Source organism: Lineus longissimus, chromosome 17 (assembly GCF_910592395.1).
Source record: "Lineus longissimus chromosome 17, tnLinLong1.2, whole genome shotgun sequence".
NCBI lineage: Eukaryota > Metazoa > Nemertea > Pilidiophora > Heteronemertea > Lineidae > Lineus > Lineus longissimus.
In genome coordinates, this window is record NC_088324.1 from 16106793 (window position 1) to 16121248 (window position 14456).

The window sequence follows — 14456 nt, forward strand, 5'->3', positions numbered from 1 at the left end:
TCACCACTGGCGTATCCGCTGTCTGGACAAGACTGAATTCAAAACACATTGTGACTAATAAGAAGAAATGAGTTCTGGAGGACGCTGTCTCAACGACAGAGAGGGAGACTGGTATAGAGATTCTATCCCGCTGTGCTCTTGAAGACAGGCCAAAACCACCCTTGCCTCCTTGAAGTAGCATAGGTACCCGAGCACGGTAACTTTTGTACTGGGACAATATTAGGACCCCTCCACTCTGATTGAATCTAAATCTCACGGTATTCTTGAAGACAAACCTGGCCATGAAAACACCTCAGGTAGCCTTTATTTTCCCCGTTGTGTACCTCAGGCAACCAGTCAACTATTATCTAGCTGAGACATCTGGACCATTCTGCCTATAGTAGAGCGTCTGTCTCGCTGCACCCTAGAGGATATAGTCACAACCTGACCTTGGAGACAACTCTGGTAGGCTACCTCTCTGTCTTAAACCTCATCCAACCAGTCAACCATCATCTACCTGAGACATCAGGACCCTTCTGTCTTTGGTAGAGCTTCTGTCTCGCTGCACTCTTGAGGATAGTCACAACCTGAGATTGGAGACAAATCTGGTCGGCTACCTCTGTCTTAAAACCTCATCCAACCAGTCAACAACTACTGGCCATTAAGCTCATGCACTACCGCCGGGTTGTGCCTGAAACAGCTCATGTACCATGTACTGACAAATTGTGTACCACAAACATCCCATGTGTCTGGGACAGTGGAGTATTAGAACATTTATGTAAAGAAAGGCCCTCCCCAGGTCTGGTTGTGACAGTATCTGCAATCTCATCAGGTCTGGTTGTGACAGTATCTGCAATCTCATCAGGTCTGGTTGTGACAGTATCTGCAATCTCATCAGGTCTGGTTGTGGCAGTATCTCCTGTCTATCAGCTGATCAGGCCTCTTTGGGAGAAAACAGGCCTCTTGGGAGATTTATATATGAGTTTGCAAGGGACGTCAGCGTCCGTCAAAGAGATAAAGAGAAACTAGATTCAAACAGACTATAGGCCTATGGACGATTTAGCGGCCATTGGATGCTTCTGGAGAAAAGTTACTTCTTTGGCACCAGCCTACAGTGTTCGCAATTATTTGGACGGCAACGTCGAAGAGATAAAGGAAAAACTAGCACGAACAGTTTATGGCCTTCACTGACGATTTAGCATGCTCTTGAAGCCAACAGACGATTTTAACATCCGTTCACGGTTGGACTTAGGCCTGTCCTCGTACAACTGCGTTTCAAGATGATGAGTGTTCACATCAGTCATCGCGGTAAACCTTGGAGATGGTCCCTCGTCTGGGCGGATATCAATAGCAAAAAGCGCATGCGTCCTAAATGTTGACTCTGATGCAAAACCAACCCTATGTCCCAAGAAGCGAACCGACTACGATTTGGAGCGAAACAACTAGGGGCGAAAAGGTCATGGAACGAAACCACCGCAGTTTGATACGCATGCGCCAGAGCACTTCCTTTTTCCTGTTTGGCCGCAATCATGGTGCGCCTTCAAGCCGAAAAGGCCTTTTAAATCTCCAAAATCCTTCATAATCTCCCAATATATTGCCACATAACTATACACATGAATTAATTGAAGAACTGATCTATAATTTGTCGCTAATAGTGATGTGTTTCTTGCGTTCTAAAGGGGTGTATTTGCTCCGCAGATTTGTCATGCCATCGCTATGCACCCTGTATTGTATAATTCTGCGTATAATTTTTGTTGCAGTAGGCCTACATAGTACATGCTGTAGTGGAGTTGAACTTTTCAGCATCATGACATGCATGTTCAACACGTTACTTAGTTGTGTCTAGACCGTGTAGTTCAATCGGCATGCAGATTTTATGATGTTGAGATTGGAGTATGATGTTTGGGGTAGGGTGTCTGACACTTCTTCCTTAGTCTTCGTCTAGTCTTGGCATCCATGCATGTGTCTTGCACACGAGTCGATTCACTGTCCGAAGACATCGTGAGATGCGTCATAAATCACTGACACTGGTCTGAGCACTGTGTGTGAGTGTAGGCCTAAGCCTTTAGTATGCTGCGCCAGTCGCAGTGGTGCTGACCTTGGGTTTGGGCTCCAGATCAAGAGATTTGCTACTCTAGGGTTATATTGTAGGCCCCGTATCATAAATAAATTAAGGTCTATCACTCTTATGTGTCTTATTATTTGATGGACTCGAACCAGCATTTGTTTTACGTTTTCTTATGATTGTATTTCTCTTGTCTTGATTGCAGTCACTCGTGATACCAGACAACTTCCAGCACATTCTTCGTGTGATGAACACGAATATTGATGGTAAACGAAAGATCATGTTTGCCATGACGGCAATCAAGGTACGCCATTCATTACAATGTCTTGATGTAACATTCTGATATCAGAGTGTTATTTCGCCTTGGCAGAGGACTGGGTTATGACCATGTTCTGTCATTCCGTCAGCCAACGCTGCTGATTTTTTGACGATTCAGCCTATTAAATTCACTCTCTTATTTAAAATAAGTGAAGGCATGGTTTTATATAATACGGCTCACAAATAAATGACAGATTTGTAGATTGTTTACAGTACACTGCGACACTTGACATGGAACTATAATTTAGTTGAGTATGACTGTCGGTTAGCTGCATTTTAAACGAGTGTGAAGCTTTTGAAAAAAATTGAGAGTTCAGACAATTGCGATCTGACTCGGATGCTTGAAATTGGTTAAATTTTTAAAATTGGTTTTGTGCCTGTTTTCAGGGTGTTGGTCGACGATATGCCAATGTTGTTCTCAAGAAGGCTGACATCGACCTGAAGAAGAGGGCTGGTGAACTCAGCGAGGAAGAGGTAAGGTGGCCACTGTGATCAACAGTGCAAAATTGATTATTCGGTGGTTAGTGATACCGACGTGGTGAATGACCCAATTAGGCCAAAAGTCCGGCCAGCAAGTTGGCTAAAAAGGAGGTTGGTACATCAAGTACCATTTCTGTTGTCAACTGTTGGTTTTGTTGCACATTTCAAACCTGTCACCAATTTTGTTTGACGGTCGTTTTTATCATGTTCAGGTCGATCGTATGATGACGATTATGCAGAACCCTCGACAGTACAAGATCCCCGATTGGTTCCTCAACAGACAGAAAGATATCAAGGATGGCAAATACAGCCAGATTATGTCGAACGCTCTCGACAGCAAGATGAGAGAGGATCTGGAACGTCTCAAGAAGATTAGGGCACACAGAGGACTTCGACACTACTGGGGGTAAGGGTGATACTTGGTTCTCATGGTTTGTTTGCTGAGGTTTCATGTATGACAAGAAGGGCAGGGAAAAGCCTCTTCTTGAAAATGTTTGCACTCTGATGACTGTGCAGAACAGAATGCTAGTGTGAGATCTTGCTAGCGAAGTGGGAGCAAACTGGTTTCATACATTCCAGGCTGGCCTCCACGCATGATTTGATATTCCAAGGCTTGAATATTTTATAATTTGAACATTCTGAGTTTTGAGAAATGCAAATAGGGTTTAAATGCATCTTTAGCTGGACCTACAGTTGGTCCCACCAAGTTATGACTCATCCAGGTGGCCTCCTAATGTGTAGTGGAATGAAGCATTCTCTGATGTGCTGGGAGACCTCTACCTACTGAAAGAGTGAATGACAGAAGATTGGTGCACATTCCTCTGAAAAGTGGAGTTCTGATAGCTCAAAGACGGACTCTACTGCAGCTGCAACCTCCAGTTTATACGCTGGATGCTTGGTTTTGCCCCAAAGCCACTGATACCTACCTCCCCGCCCCTTCAATTGTAAAGCCTCCATGTCTGATATGAAGTGTTTGTGTTTCAGCCTGCGTGTCCGTGGTCAGCACACCAAGACGACTGGTCGACGTGGAAGAACTGTGGGTGTGTCCAAGAAGAAGTAAACTAGATTATTATTCTGTATAAAGATGAAAATGAAAAAAAATTAAGAAATCTAACTATTGAGTTGTGTTCTTGATTCACTGTACTGGTATTGTATGCCTTTTCTGAATTAGCTTGTGCAGTTAGGAAGTCTAGAAAATATCAAGTCATCCAACTTTACCGAAGGCTTTGGCATTGCCAACCCTTCATAGCTAGATGATGTGGTTTGCTTGACCTGGTGATCTTGGTACCAAAAGACTCCATGGTAGTTGTGACTATGTCTTTGCCAAGATGAACATATAAGGATGTACCAGAACCATTTCCCTCTGTCAATAAAGATGAGGACAAGGTAAAAATGACCACCTCCCAATGAGGACATCGTCCTGGTGGTGAGAACCATGTTGGCGTCTCTTCAGGTGACACACTGGCGTCATGTTAGACGTACTCCATCTCACGGCACCAGGCCAAATGTCCATTTATATGCACCCGCTGAATTGTCACATAGTAGGTCGGTGGAGTTCGAAAACGATGAACACCATTGACGACGCTTGGAGAATGTGACAACAACTATTACTTTTGACCCTGCCGGAGTCTTTCAAAACCATGAATGATTGTGTCTGACCTTGCTGACCTCGATTTTGAAAAACTTTAAAAAAAATGTCATTCAAACGTTAAATCAACTGCAAAGATAATGTTTTATATCACTGAGGTATATACATACGATATGTTGAGAAAAATCTGTACAACTATCGAAATATACGATTACTTGGAACTATTTCGGCTAATCACTTTGCCACCTGCGCGACCTTGTCACTATTGTGGCGCGCTCGTTTGCATAACGCATATAAGAGGCGAATAAAATCTCCATTTCAACATGAAAGCCTTGACGGTTCAGCGCTGAAGGTGTTTGACTGTGGATCGGCTGGTCCCGGGTTCGACCCCCGGTGAATCTGCCGAATTTTGTTTTTTTCTTTTTTTCTTCTTCCTTGTCTTGTTATCCAATCATCCATGTACAGATGTAAACATTTTCATTATCATCATTATCATACCCCGCACCCAAACTTTTCAAACTCTAGCACATACTGATTCCGGGCGTTCGAGTAGGTACATGGATTATGAGGTAGATGTATTGTTTCAATCATCGCAAATCTGCCTAAAACAGCAAGTTTTCTCAAGTGGCGTGCGTCTTTTTCATTGAAACGACCTCGCACGGCCGGCACCGACATATATCGTCGTTGATGATGGAGAGAGCGGTAGCCGGTACATATTGAGCACGGTTCACTGGCAGTTCAATGTGCTCGTGACGTGACGAGAGCAAATCTCACGGGTGGGGCGGAAATTCGCCATATTGCTGACATCATCGGCGCCAACATCTTTTTCTTTTGACTCTGCCGGAGTCTTTCAAAACAATGAATGATTGTGTCTGACCCTGCTGACCTGGATTTTGAAAAACTTTTTAAAAAAGGTCATTCAAACGTTAAATCAACTGCAAAGATAATGTTTTATATCACTGAGGTATATACATACGATATGTTGAGAAAAATCTGTACAACTATCGAAATATACGATTACTTGGAACTATTTCGGCTAATCACTTTGCCACCTGCGCGACCTTGTCACTATTGTGGCGCGCTCGTTTGCATAACGCATATAAGAGGCGAATAAAATCTCCATTTCAACATGAAAGCCTTGACGGTTCAGCGCTGAAGGTGTTTGACTGTGGATCGGCTGGTCCCGGGTTCGACCCCCGGTGAATCTGCCGAATTTTGTTTTTTTCTTTTTTTCTTCTTCCTTGTCTTGTTATCCAATCATCCATGTACAGATGTAAACATTTTCATTATCATCATTATCATACCCCGCACCCAAACTTTTCAAACTCTAGCACATACTGATTCCGGGCGTTCGAGTACATGGATTATGAGGTAGATGTATTGTTTCAATCATCGCAAATCTGCCTAAAACAGCAAGTTTTCTCAAGTGGCGTGCGTCTTTTTCATTGAAACGACCTCGCACGGCCGGCACCGACATATATCGTCGTTGATGATGGAGAGAGCGGTAGCCGGTACATATTGAGCACGGTTCACTGGCAGTTCAATGTGCTCGTGACGTGACGAGAGCAAATCTCACGGGTGGGGCGGAAATTCGCAATATTGCTGACATCATCGGCGCCAACATCTTTTTCTTTTGACTCTGCCGGAGTCTTTCAAAACAATGAATGATTGTGTCTGACCCTGCTGACCTGGATTTTGAAAAACTTTTTAAAAAAGGTCATTCAAACGTTAAATCAACTGCAAAGATAATGTTTTATATCACTGAGGTATATACATACGATATGTTGAGAAAAATCTGTACAACTATCGAAATATACGATTACTTGGAACTATTTCGGCTAATCACTTCGCCACCTGCGCGACCTTGTCACTATTGTGGCGCGCTCGTTTGCATAACGCATATAAGAGGCGAATAAAATCTCCATTTCAACATGAAAGCCTTGACGGTTCAGCGCTGAAGGTGTTTGACTGTGGATCGGCTGGTCCCGGGTTCGACCCCCGGTGAATCTGCCGAATTTTTTTTTCTTTTTTTCTTCTTCCTTGTCTTGTTATCCAATCATCCATGTACAGATGTAAACATTTTCATTGTCATCATTATCATACCCCGCACCCAAACTTTTCAAACTCCAGCACATACTGATTCCGGGCGTTCGAGTATGGATTATGAGGTAGATGTGTTGTGTCAATCATCGCAAATCTGCCTAAAACAGCAAGTTTTCTCAAGTGGCGTGCGTCTTTTTCATTGAAACGACCTCGCACGGCCGGCACCGACATATATCGTCGTTGATGATGGAGAGAGCGGTAGCCGGTACATATTGAGCACGGTTCACTGGCAGTTCAATGTGCTCGTGACGTGACGAGAGCAAATCTCACGGGTGGGGCGGAAATTCGCCATATTGCTGACATCATCGGCGCCAACAACTTTTTCTTTTGACTCTGCCGGAGTCTTTCAAAACAATGAATGATTGTGTCTGACCCTGCTGACCTGGATTTTGAAAAACTTTTTAAAAAATGTCATTCAAACGTTAAATCAACTGCAAAGATAATGTTTTATATCACTGAGGTATATACATACGATATGTTGAGAAAAATCTGTACAACTATCGAAATACTGGATATCCTCACCTCCAAGACACAGCCAGGTTTTAGCACAGTGTACATTGAGAGGTACAATGGGTGAAGGGTTTATGCAGGGCGTATTAAAGCACCGGCCCGACCCGCGATTTGCATGCGAATATAGCCAGTAGACCAGCCCCGATCAATAGAGAGGAAATGGATCGACCACAGAGTAATAAAGGGTAACACTTAGCGTTCCCTTTGTAGTGGTGAAGAGACACGTGTGCCCCAAGGATTATACGGGGTGTTTCAAAAACTACTACATTCAAAAAACCTTGACGAATATTCTTGACGAGAAAGTTTAATAACCGATTTTATTATTACAACACAATGGAAAGAATAACTCTGGTATTGTTGTTCTTTAGGTTTGCGCGCTGGACAGTATAAGTAGCATACATGACAAAGGAACACCCCCTCCAAAAATGGAGAAAAATCCTAGTTATTATTTCAAATGTCACTGATCTTGCTCCATCACTGGAAGATATTCAAGCCCATCACCCTCCTCGTCATCGTTGGCTTCTAGTTCATGTCCTCCGTTACCATCGCCATCTTCATCATTGCCATCACCCAATATACCGGCGGCGCGAAATCCGCTGATTACGACATTCGGGGGAACTTCATCCCATGCTGCCCCAATCAATCGTGCAACATCAAGGTGGCTAATGAGCGGGCACTGTCCATCAACGGTGTGCGCCTCCTTCCATGCGCGCCAATTGGAACGGAGCTTACTTTTAAAACTTCCCATGACAGTCAAATCGAGAGGCTGTAAAAGCGGAGTACATTTGGGAGGTATCAGTTCAATGATACCACCTATCTCAACCACTCGCATGGCGACATCATCATTCAGGTGTATGCGTGCCCTGTCCCACAGATGGATATACGGTACGTCAGCCCCAACAAATGGTATTACAATCTCCTCGATGAGATCCAGCAAGACTTGAGTCCTGACCCAACCAGTTTCGGTGTGAGCGATATGGACATTTGGCGGTGGATTAGCTCTTAACTCTTCCCTTGCAGCAATTGTTGGTGTTTTAAAGGTAATGTGGCATGGCATCTTCCTTCCGTTGCTGGTTATGCCAAGGGTTACGCTACATCCAAGGCGTGTATTCCCACGCGATGACTTTATGTTAACTTGGCGATTGCCTTTTGTATCGTATGTGTAATTCGGCAATGCGTCGAAAAGAGCGAATGTCTCGTCTAGGTTTGCAATGAAAGATGGTGCGGTATCTCGAACTGTGTTGTGGAATGCATTCCTAAAGTTGGTCACCACCTCATCAGCATGTTCCGGAAGTTGCTTGTCATCCTTGGTTTTCCGTCGGCATGTAATGCCGTGTCTTTTAAGGAAACCTAAACGCCATCCGTTAGATGCGGTGAAATCAGAAAGTGTCGGCTGCTCACGCAAAATAACCGCTTGACGGTCCATCCCAAGGTCATCCCACCACTCTGTGTACAACCGTAATGCCTCGTGGGATATCTGTCGTCCTGCGATGGGCATACCTAGACCACGTTGCATCATAAACCAGTCGTACAAATTTCTTTCCATCTCCGGAAATAGTCCTGAAAATACAAAAGGCAAAAGGCATGAATTAAGCGGTGTCGCATCGCAATTTTCAATGCTAAAGGTTTCAACACCTCAAGCAAAATTGAAGAAACATTATAGCAAAAATCGGTAAGGAATTACACTAACCTATTCCTCTCTCAAAGCACGCTTGCTCAGTTCCTCTTCTCTTTGAGTCCTCTTGATGCTGGAGGATGACCCCCTCATCGTTTAACCAACCAAAAAACGTATACCGTGATAAGTTGTTGTCTTTTGCAAATGCAAAGCTGAAACATTTTCATTATTTGCCTGGAGGAGTCTAAAATCTGTGAGCAGTTTGACCTTTTCATTTAATGAATAGTGCCGACGGCGTTTAGGGGCAGGCTGCGGCTCCATAACTTCTTCCTCCATCCCTTGCTCGGTTCGTGGCAATGCTCGGTTCGTGATAATGCATGTAGTCCTCAGTACGGAGGATCTTCATTTCCCAATGACAATGACAATTTGTGTTCATCCCAATACTTTGCTTTTTAAGGGTTAATAATGAAGGTCGTGTCGTCGATGCCCATTGAATTACAGAACGGGATTCCACTTCATTGGCGTGATGCAATCGATCTTCAAGCCATGAAAACCAATCTTTAATAGAGTGAATGCTCAACATGATTAGGCCTAGTTGATTTCCGATGACCCATCAATCAAAGGAATGGGTGTTTCTAATACCAGCTAGATACACGTAGGCCTCCTATCGTGGGCCTTTTTTAATGTACAGAAGTACATCCCGAGCATTGTGTGTCTTGGAGGTGAGGATATCCAGTATACGATTACTTGGAACTATTTCGGCTAATCACTTTGCCACCTGCGCGACCTTGTCACTATTGTGGCGCGCTCGTTTGCATAACGCATATAAGAGGCGAATAAAATCTCCATTTCAACATGAAAGCCTTGACGGTTCAGCGCTGAAGGTGTTTGACTGTGGATCGGCTGGTCCCGGGTTCGACCCCCGGTGAATCTGCCGAATTTTTTTTTCTTTTTTTCTTCTTCCTTGTCTTGTTATCCAATCATCCATGTACAGATGTAAACATTTTCATTATCATCATTATCATACCCCGCACCCAAACTTTTCAAACTCCAGCACATACTGATTCCGGGCGTTCGAGTACATGGATTATGAGGTAGATGTATTGTTTCAGTCATCGCAAATCTGCCTAAAACAGCAAGTTTTCTCAAGTGGCGTGCGTCTTTTTCATTGAAACGACCTCGCACGGCCGGCACCGACATATATCGTCGTTGATGATGGAGAGAGCGGTAGCCGGTACATATTGAGCACGGTTCACTGGCAGTTCAATGTGCTCGTGACGTGACGAGAGCAAATCTCACGGGTGGGGCGGAAATTCGCCATATTGCTGACATCATCGGCGCCAACAACTTTTTCTTTTGACTCTGCCGGAGTCTTTCAAAACAATGAATGATTGTGTCTGACCCTGCTGACCTGGATTTTGAAAAACTTTTCAAAAAAGGTCATTCAAACGTTAAATCAACTGCAAAGATAATGTTTTATATCACTGAGGTATATACATACGATATGTTGAGAAAAATCTGTACAACTATCGAAATATACGATTACTTGGAACTATTTCGGCTAATCACTTTGCCACCTGCGCGACCTTGTCACTATTGTGGCGCGCTCGTTTGCATAACGCATATAAGAGGCGAATAAAATCTCCATTTCACATGAAAGCCTTGACGGTTCAGCGCTGAAGGTGTTTGACTGTGGATCGGCTGGTCCCGGGTTCGACCCCCGGTGAATCTGCCGAATTTTGTTTTTTTCTTTTTTTCTTCTTCCTTGTCTTGTTATCCAATCATCCATGTACAGATGTAAACATTTTCATTATCATCATTATCATACCCCGCACCCAAACTTTTCAAACTCTAGCACATACTGATTCCGGGCGTTCGAGTAGGTACATGGATTATGAGGTAGATGTATTGTTTCAATCATCGCAAATCTGCCTAAAACAGCAAGTTTTCTCAAGTGGCGTGCGTCTTTTTCATTGAAACGACCTCGCACGGCCGGCACCGACATATATCGTCGTTGATGATGGAGAGAGCGGTAGCCGGTACATATTGAGCACGGTTCACTGGCAGTTCAATGTGCTCGTGACGTGACGAGAGCAAATCTCACGGGTGGGGCGGAAATTCGCAATATTGCTGACATCATCGGCGCCAACATCTTTTTCTTTTGACTCTGCCGGAGTCTTTCAAAACAATGAATGATTGTGTCTGACCCTGCTGACCTGGATTTTGAAAAACTTTTTAAAAAAGGTCATTCGAACGTTAAATCAACTGCAAAGATAATGTTTTATATCACTGAGGTATATACATACGATATGTTGAGAAAAATCTGTACAACTATCGAAATATACGATTACTTGGAACTATTTCGGCTAATCACTTTGCCACCTGCGCGACCTTGTCACTATTGTGGCGCGCTCGTTTGCATAACGCATATAAGAGGCGAATAAAATCTCCATTTCAACATGAAAGCCTTGACGGTTCAGCGCTGAAGGTGTTTGACTGTGGATCGGCTGGTCCCGGGTTCGACCCCCGGTGAATCTGCCGAATTTTGTTTTTTTCTTTTTTTCTTCTTCCTTGTCTTGTTATCCAATCATCCATGTACAGATGTAAACATTTTCATTATCATCATTATCATACCCCGCACCCAAACTTTTCAAACTCTAGCACATACTGATTCCGGGCGTTCGAGTACATGGATTATGAGGTAGATGTATTGTTTCAATCATCGCAAATCTGCCTAAAACAGCAAGTTTTCTCAAGTGGCGTGCGTCTTTTTCATTGAAACGACCTCGCACGGCCGGCACCGACATATATCGTCGTTGATGATGGAGAGAGCGGTAGCCGGTACATATTGAGCACGGTTCACTGGCAGTTCAATGTGCTCGTGACGTGACGAGAGCAAATCTCACGGGTGGGGCGGAAATTCGCAATATTGCTGACATCATCGGCGCCAACATCTTTTTCTTTTGACTCTGCCGGAGTCTTTCAAAACAATGAATGATTGTGTCTGACCCTGCTGACCTGGATTTTGAAAAACTTTTTAAAAAAGGTCATTCAAACGTTAAATCAACTGCAAAGATAATGTTTTATATCACTGAGGTATATACATACGATATGTTGAGAAAAATCTGTACAACTATCGAAATATACGATTACTTGGAACTATTTCGGCTAATCACTTTGCCACCTGCGCGACCTTGTCACTATTGTGGCGCGCTCGTTTGCATAACGCATATAAGAGGCGAATAAAATCTCCATTTCAACATGAAAGCCTTGACGGTTCAGCGCTGAAGGTGTTTGACTGTGGATCGGCTGGTCCCGGGTTCGACCCCCGGTGAATCTGCCGAATTTTTTTTTCTTTTTTTCTTCTTCCTTGTCTTGTTATCCAATCATCCATGTACAGATGTAAACATTTTCATTATCATCATTATCATACCCCGCACCCAAACTTTTCAAACTCCAGCACATACTGATTCCGGGCGTTCGAGTATGGATTATGAGGTAGATGTGTTGTGTCAATCATCGCAAATCTGCCTAAAACAGCAAGTTTTCTCAAGTGGCGTGCGTCTTTTTCATTGAAACGACCTCGCACGGCCGGCACCGACATATATCGTCGTTGATGATGGAGAGAGCGGTAGCCGGTACATATTGAGCACGGTTCACTGGCAGTTCAATGTGCTCGTGACGTGACGAGAGCAAATCTCACGGGTGGGGCGGAAATTCGCCATATTGCTGACATCATCGGCGCCAACAACTTTTTCTTTTGACTCTGCCGGAGTCTTTCAAAACAATGAATGATTGTGTCTGACCCTGCTGACCTGGATTTTGAAAAACTTTTTAAAAAATGTCATTCAAACGTTAAATCAACTGCAAAGATAATGTTTTATATCACTGAGGTATATACATACGATATGTTGAGAAAAATCTGTACAACTATCGAAATATACGATTACTTGGAACTATTTCGGCTAATCACTTGGCCACCTGCGCGACCTTGTCACTATTGTGGCGCGCTCGTTTGCATAACGCATATAAGAGGCGAATAAAATCTCCATTTCAACATGAAAGCCTTGACGGTTCAGCGCTGAAGGTGTTTGACTGTGGATCGGCTGGTCCCGGGTTCGACCCCCGGTGAATCTGCCGAATTTTTTTTTCTTTTTTTCTTCTTCCTTGTCTTGTTATCCAATCATCCATGTACAGATGTAAACATTTTCATTATCATCATTATCATACCCCGCACCCAAACTTTTCAAACTCTAGCACATACTGATTCCGGGCGTTCGAGTACATGGATTATGAGGTAGATGTATTGTTTCAGTCATCGCAAATCTGCCTAAAACAGCAAGTTTTCTCAAGTGGCGTGCGTCTTTTTCATTGAAACGACCTCGCACGGCCGGCACCGACATATATCGTCGTTGATGATGGAGAGAGCGGTAGCCGGTACATATTGAGCACGGTTCACTGGCAGTTCAATGTGCTCGTGACGTGACGAGAGCAAATCTCACGGGTGGGGCGGAAATTCGCCATATTGCTGACATCATCGGCGCCAACAACTTTTTCTTTTGACTCTGCCGGAGTCTTTCAAAACAATGAATGATTGTGTCTGACCCTGCTGACCTGGATTTTGAAAAACTTTTCAAAAAAGGTCATTCAAACGTTAAATCAACTGCAAAGATAATGTTTTATATCACTGAGGTATATACATACGATATGTTGAGAAAAATCTGTACAACTATCGAAATATACGATTACTTGGAACTATTTCGGCTAATCACTTTGCCACCTGCGCGACCTTGTCACTATTGTGGCGCGCTCGTTTGCATAACGCATATAAGAGGCGAATAAAATCTCCATTTCAACATGAAAGCCTTGACGGTTCAGCGCTGAAGGTGTTTGACTGTGGATCGGCTGGTCCCGGGTTCGACCCCCGGTGAATCTGCCGAATTTTTTTTTCTTTTTTTCTTCTTCCTTGTCTTGTTATCCAATCATCCATGTACAGATGTAAACATTTTCATTATCATCATTATCATACCCCGCACCCAAACTTTTCAAACTCCAGCACATACTGATTCCGGGCGTTCGAGTATGGATTATGAGGTAGATGTGTTGTGTCAATCATCGCAAATCTGCCTAAAACAGCAAGTTTTCTCAAGTGGCGTGCGTCTTTTTCATTGAAACGACCTCGCACGGCCGGCACCGACATATATCGTCGTTGATGATGGAGAGAGCGGTAGCCGGTACATATTGAGCACGGTTCACTGGCAGTTCAATGTGCTCGTGACGTGACGAGAGCAAATCTCACGGGTGGGGCGGAAATTCGCCATATTGCTGACATCATCGGCGCCAACAACTTTTTCTTTTGACTCTGCCGGAGTCTTTCAAAACAATGAATGATTGTGTCTGACCCTGCTGACCTAGATTTTGAAAAACTTTTTAAAAAATGTCATTCAAACGTTAAATCAACTTCAAAGATAATGTTTTATATCACTGAGGTATATACATACGATATGTTGAGAAAAATCTGTACAACTATCGAAATATACGATTACTTGGAACTATTTCGGCTAATCACTTTGCCACCTGCGCGACCTTGTCACTATTGTGGCGCGCTCGTTTGCATAACGCATATAAGAGGCGAATAAAATCTCCATTTCAACATGAAACCCTTGACGGTTCAGCGCTGAAGGTGTTTGACTGTGGATCGGCTGGTCCCGGGTTCGACCCCCGGTGAATCTGCCGATTTTTTTTTCTTTTTTTCTTCTTCCTTGTCTTGTTATCCAATCATCCATGTACAGATGTAA

General features: G+C 43.6%; 2 protein-coding genes across 2 annotated transcripts; one reads left to right on the top strand and one right to left on the bottom strand.

Annotated features, from left to right (window-relative positions):
• The first annotated feature begins 1471 nt into the window (after nucleotides 1–1471).
• Nucleotides 1472–3956, top strand: LOC135501179 (small ribosomal subunit protein uS13). Its single transcript, XM_064793077.1, has 5 exons — nucleotides 1472–1511; nucleotides 2250–2348; nucleotides 2750–2836; nucleotides 3055–3248; nucleotides 3827–3956. The coding sequence occupies exons 1-5, from the start codon at nucleotides 1509–1511 to the stop codon at nucleotides 3900–3902; spliced, it is 459 nt and encodes a 152-aa protein (XP_064649147.1). The 5' UTR covers nucleotides 1472–1508; the 3' UTR covers nucleotides 3903–3956.
• Nucleotides 3957–7500: 3544 nt separating this feature from the next.
• On the bottom strand, nucleotides 7501–8589 carry LOC135501046 (major centromere autoantigen B-like). Its single transcript, XM_064792765.1, has one exon. The coding sequence runs from the start codon at nucleotides 8587–8589 to the stop codon at nucleotides 7501–7503; it is 1089 nt and encodes a 362-aa protein (XP_064648835.1).
• Between the last annotated feature and the right edge of the window lie 5867 nt (nucleotides 8590–14456).

What these genes read in the sequence shown, in the direction of transcription:
- LOC135501179 (XM_064793077.1), top strand. An exon ending in TTGCCATGACGGCAATCAAG is followed by an intron (nt 2,349 to 2,749) that starts GTACGCCATTCA and finishes GCCTGTTTTCAG; the next exon opens with GGTGTTGGTCGACGATATGC. An exon ending in GTGAACTCAGCGAGGAAGAG is followed by an intron (nt 2,837 to 3,054) that starts GTAAGGTGGCCA and finishes TATCATGTTCAG; the next exon opens with GTCGATCGTATGATGACGAT.
- LOC135501046 (XM_064792765.1), bottom strand. Translation starts at nt 8,589, where the DNA reads ATGGAAAGAAATTTGTACGACTGGTTTATGATGCAACGTGGTCTAGGT.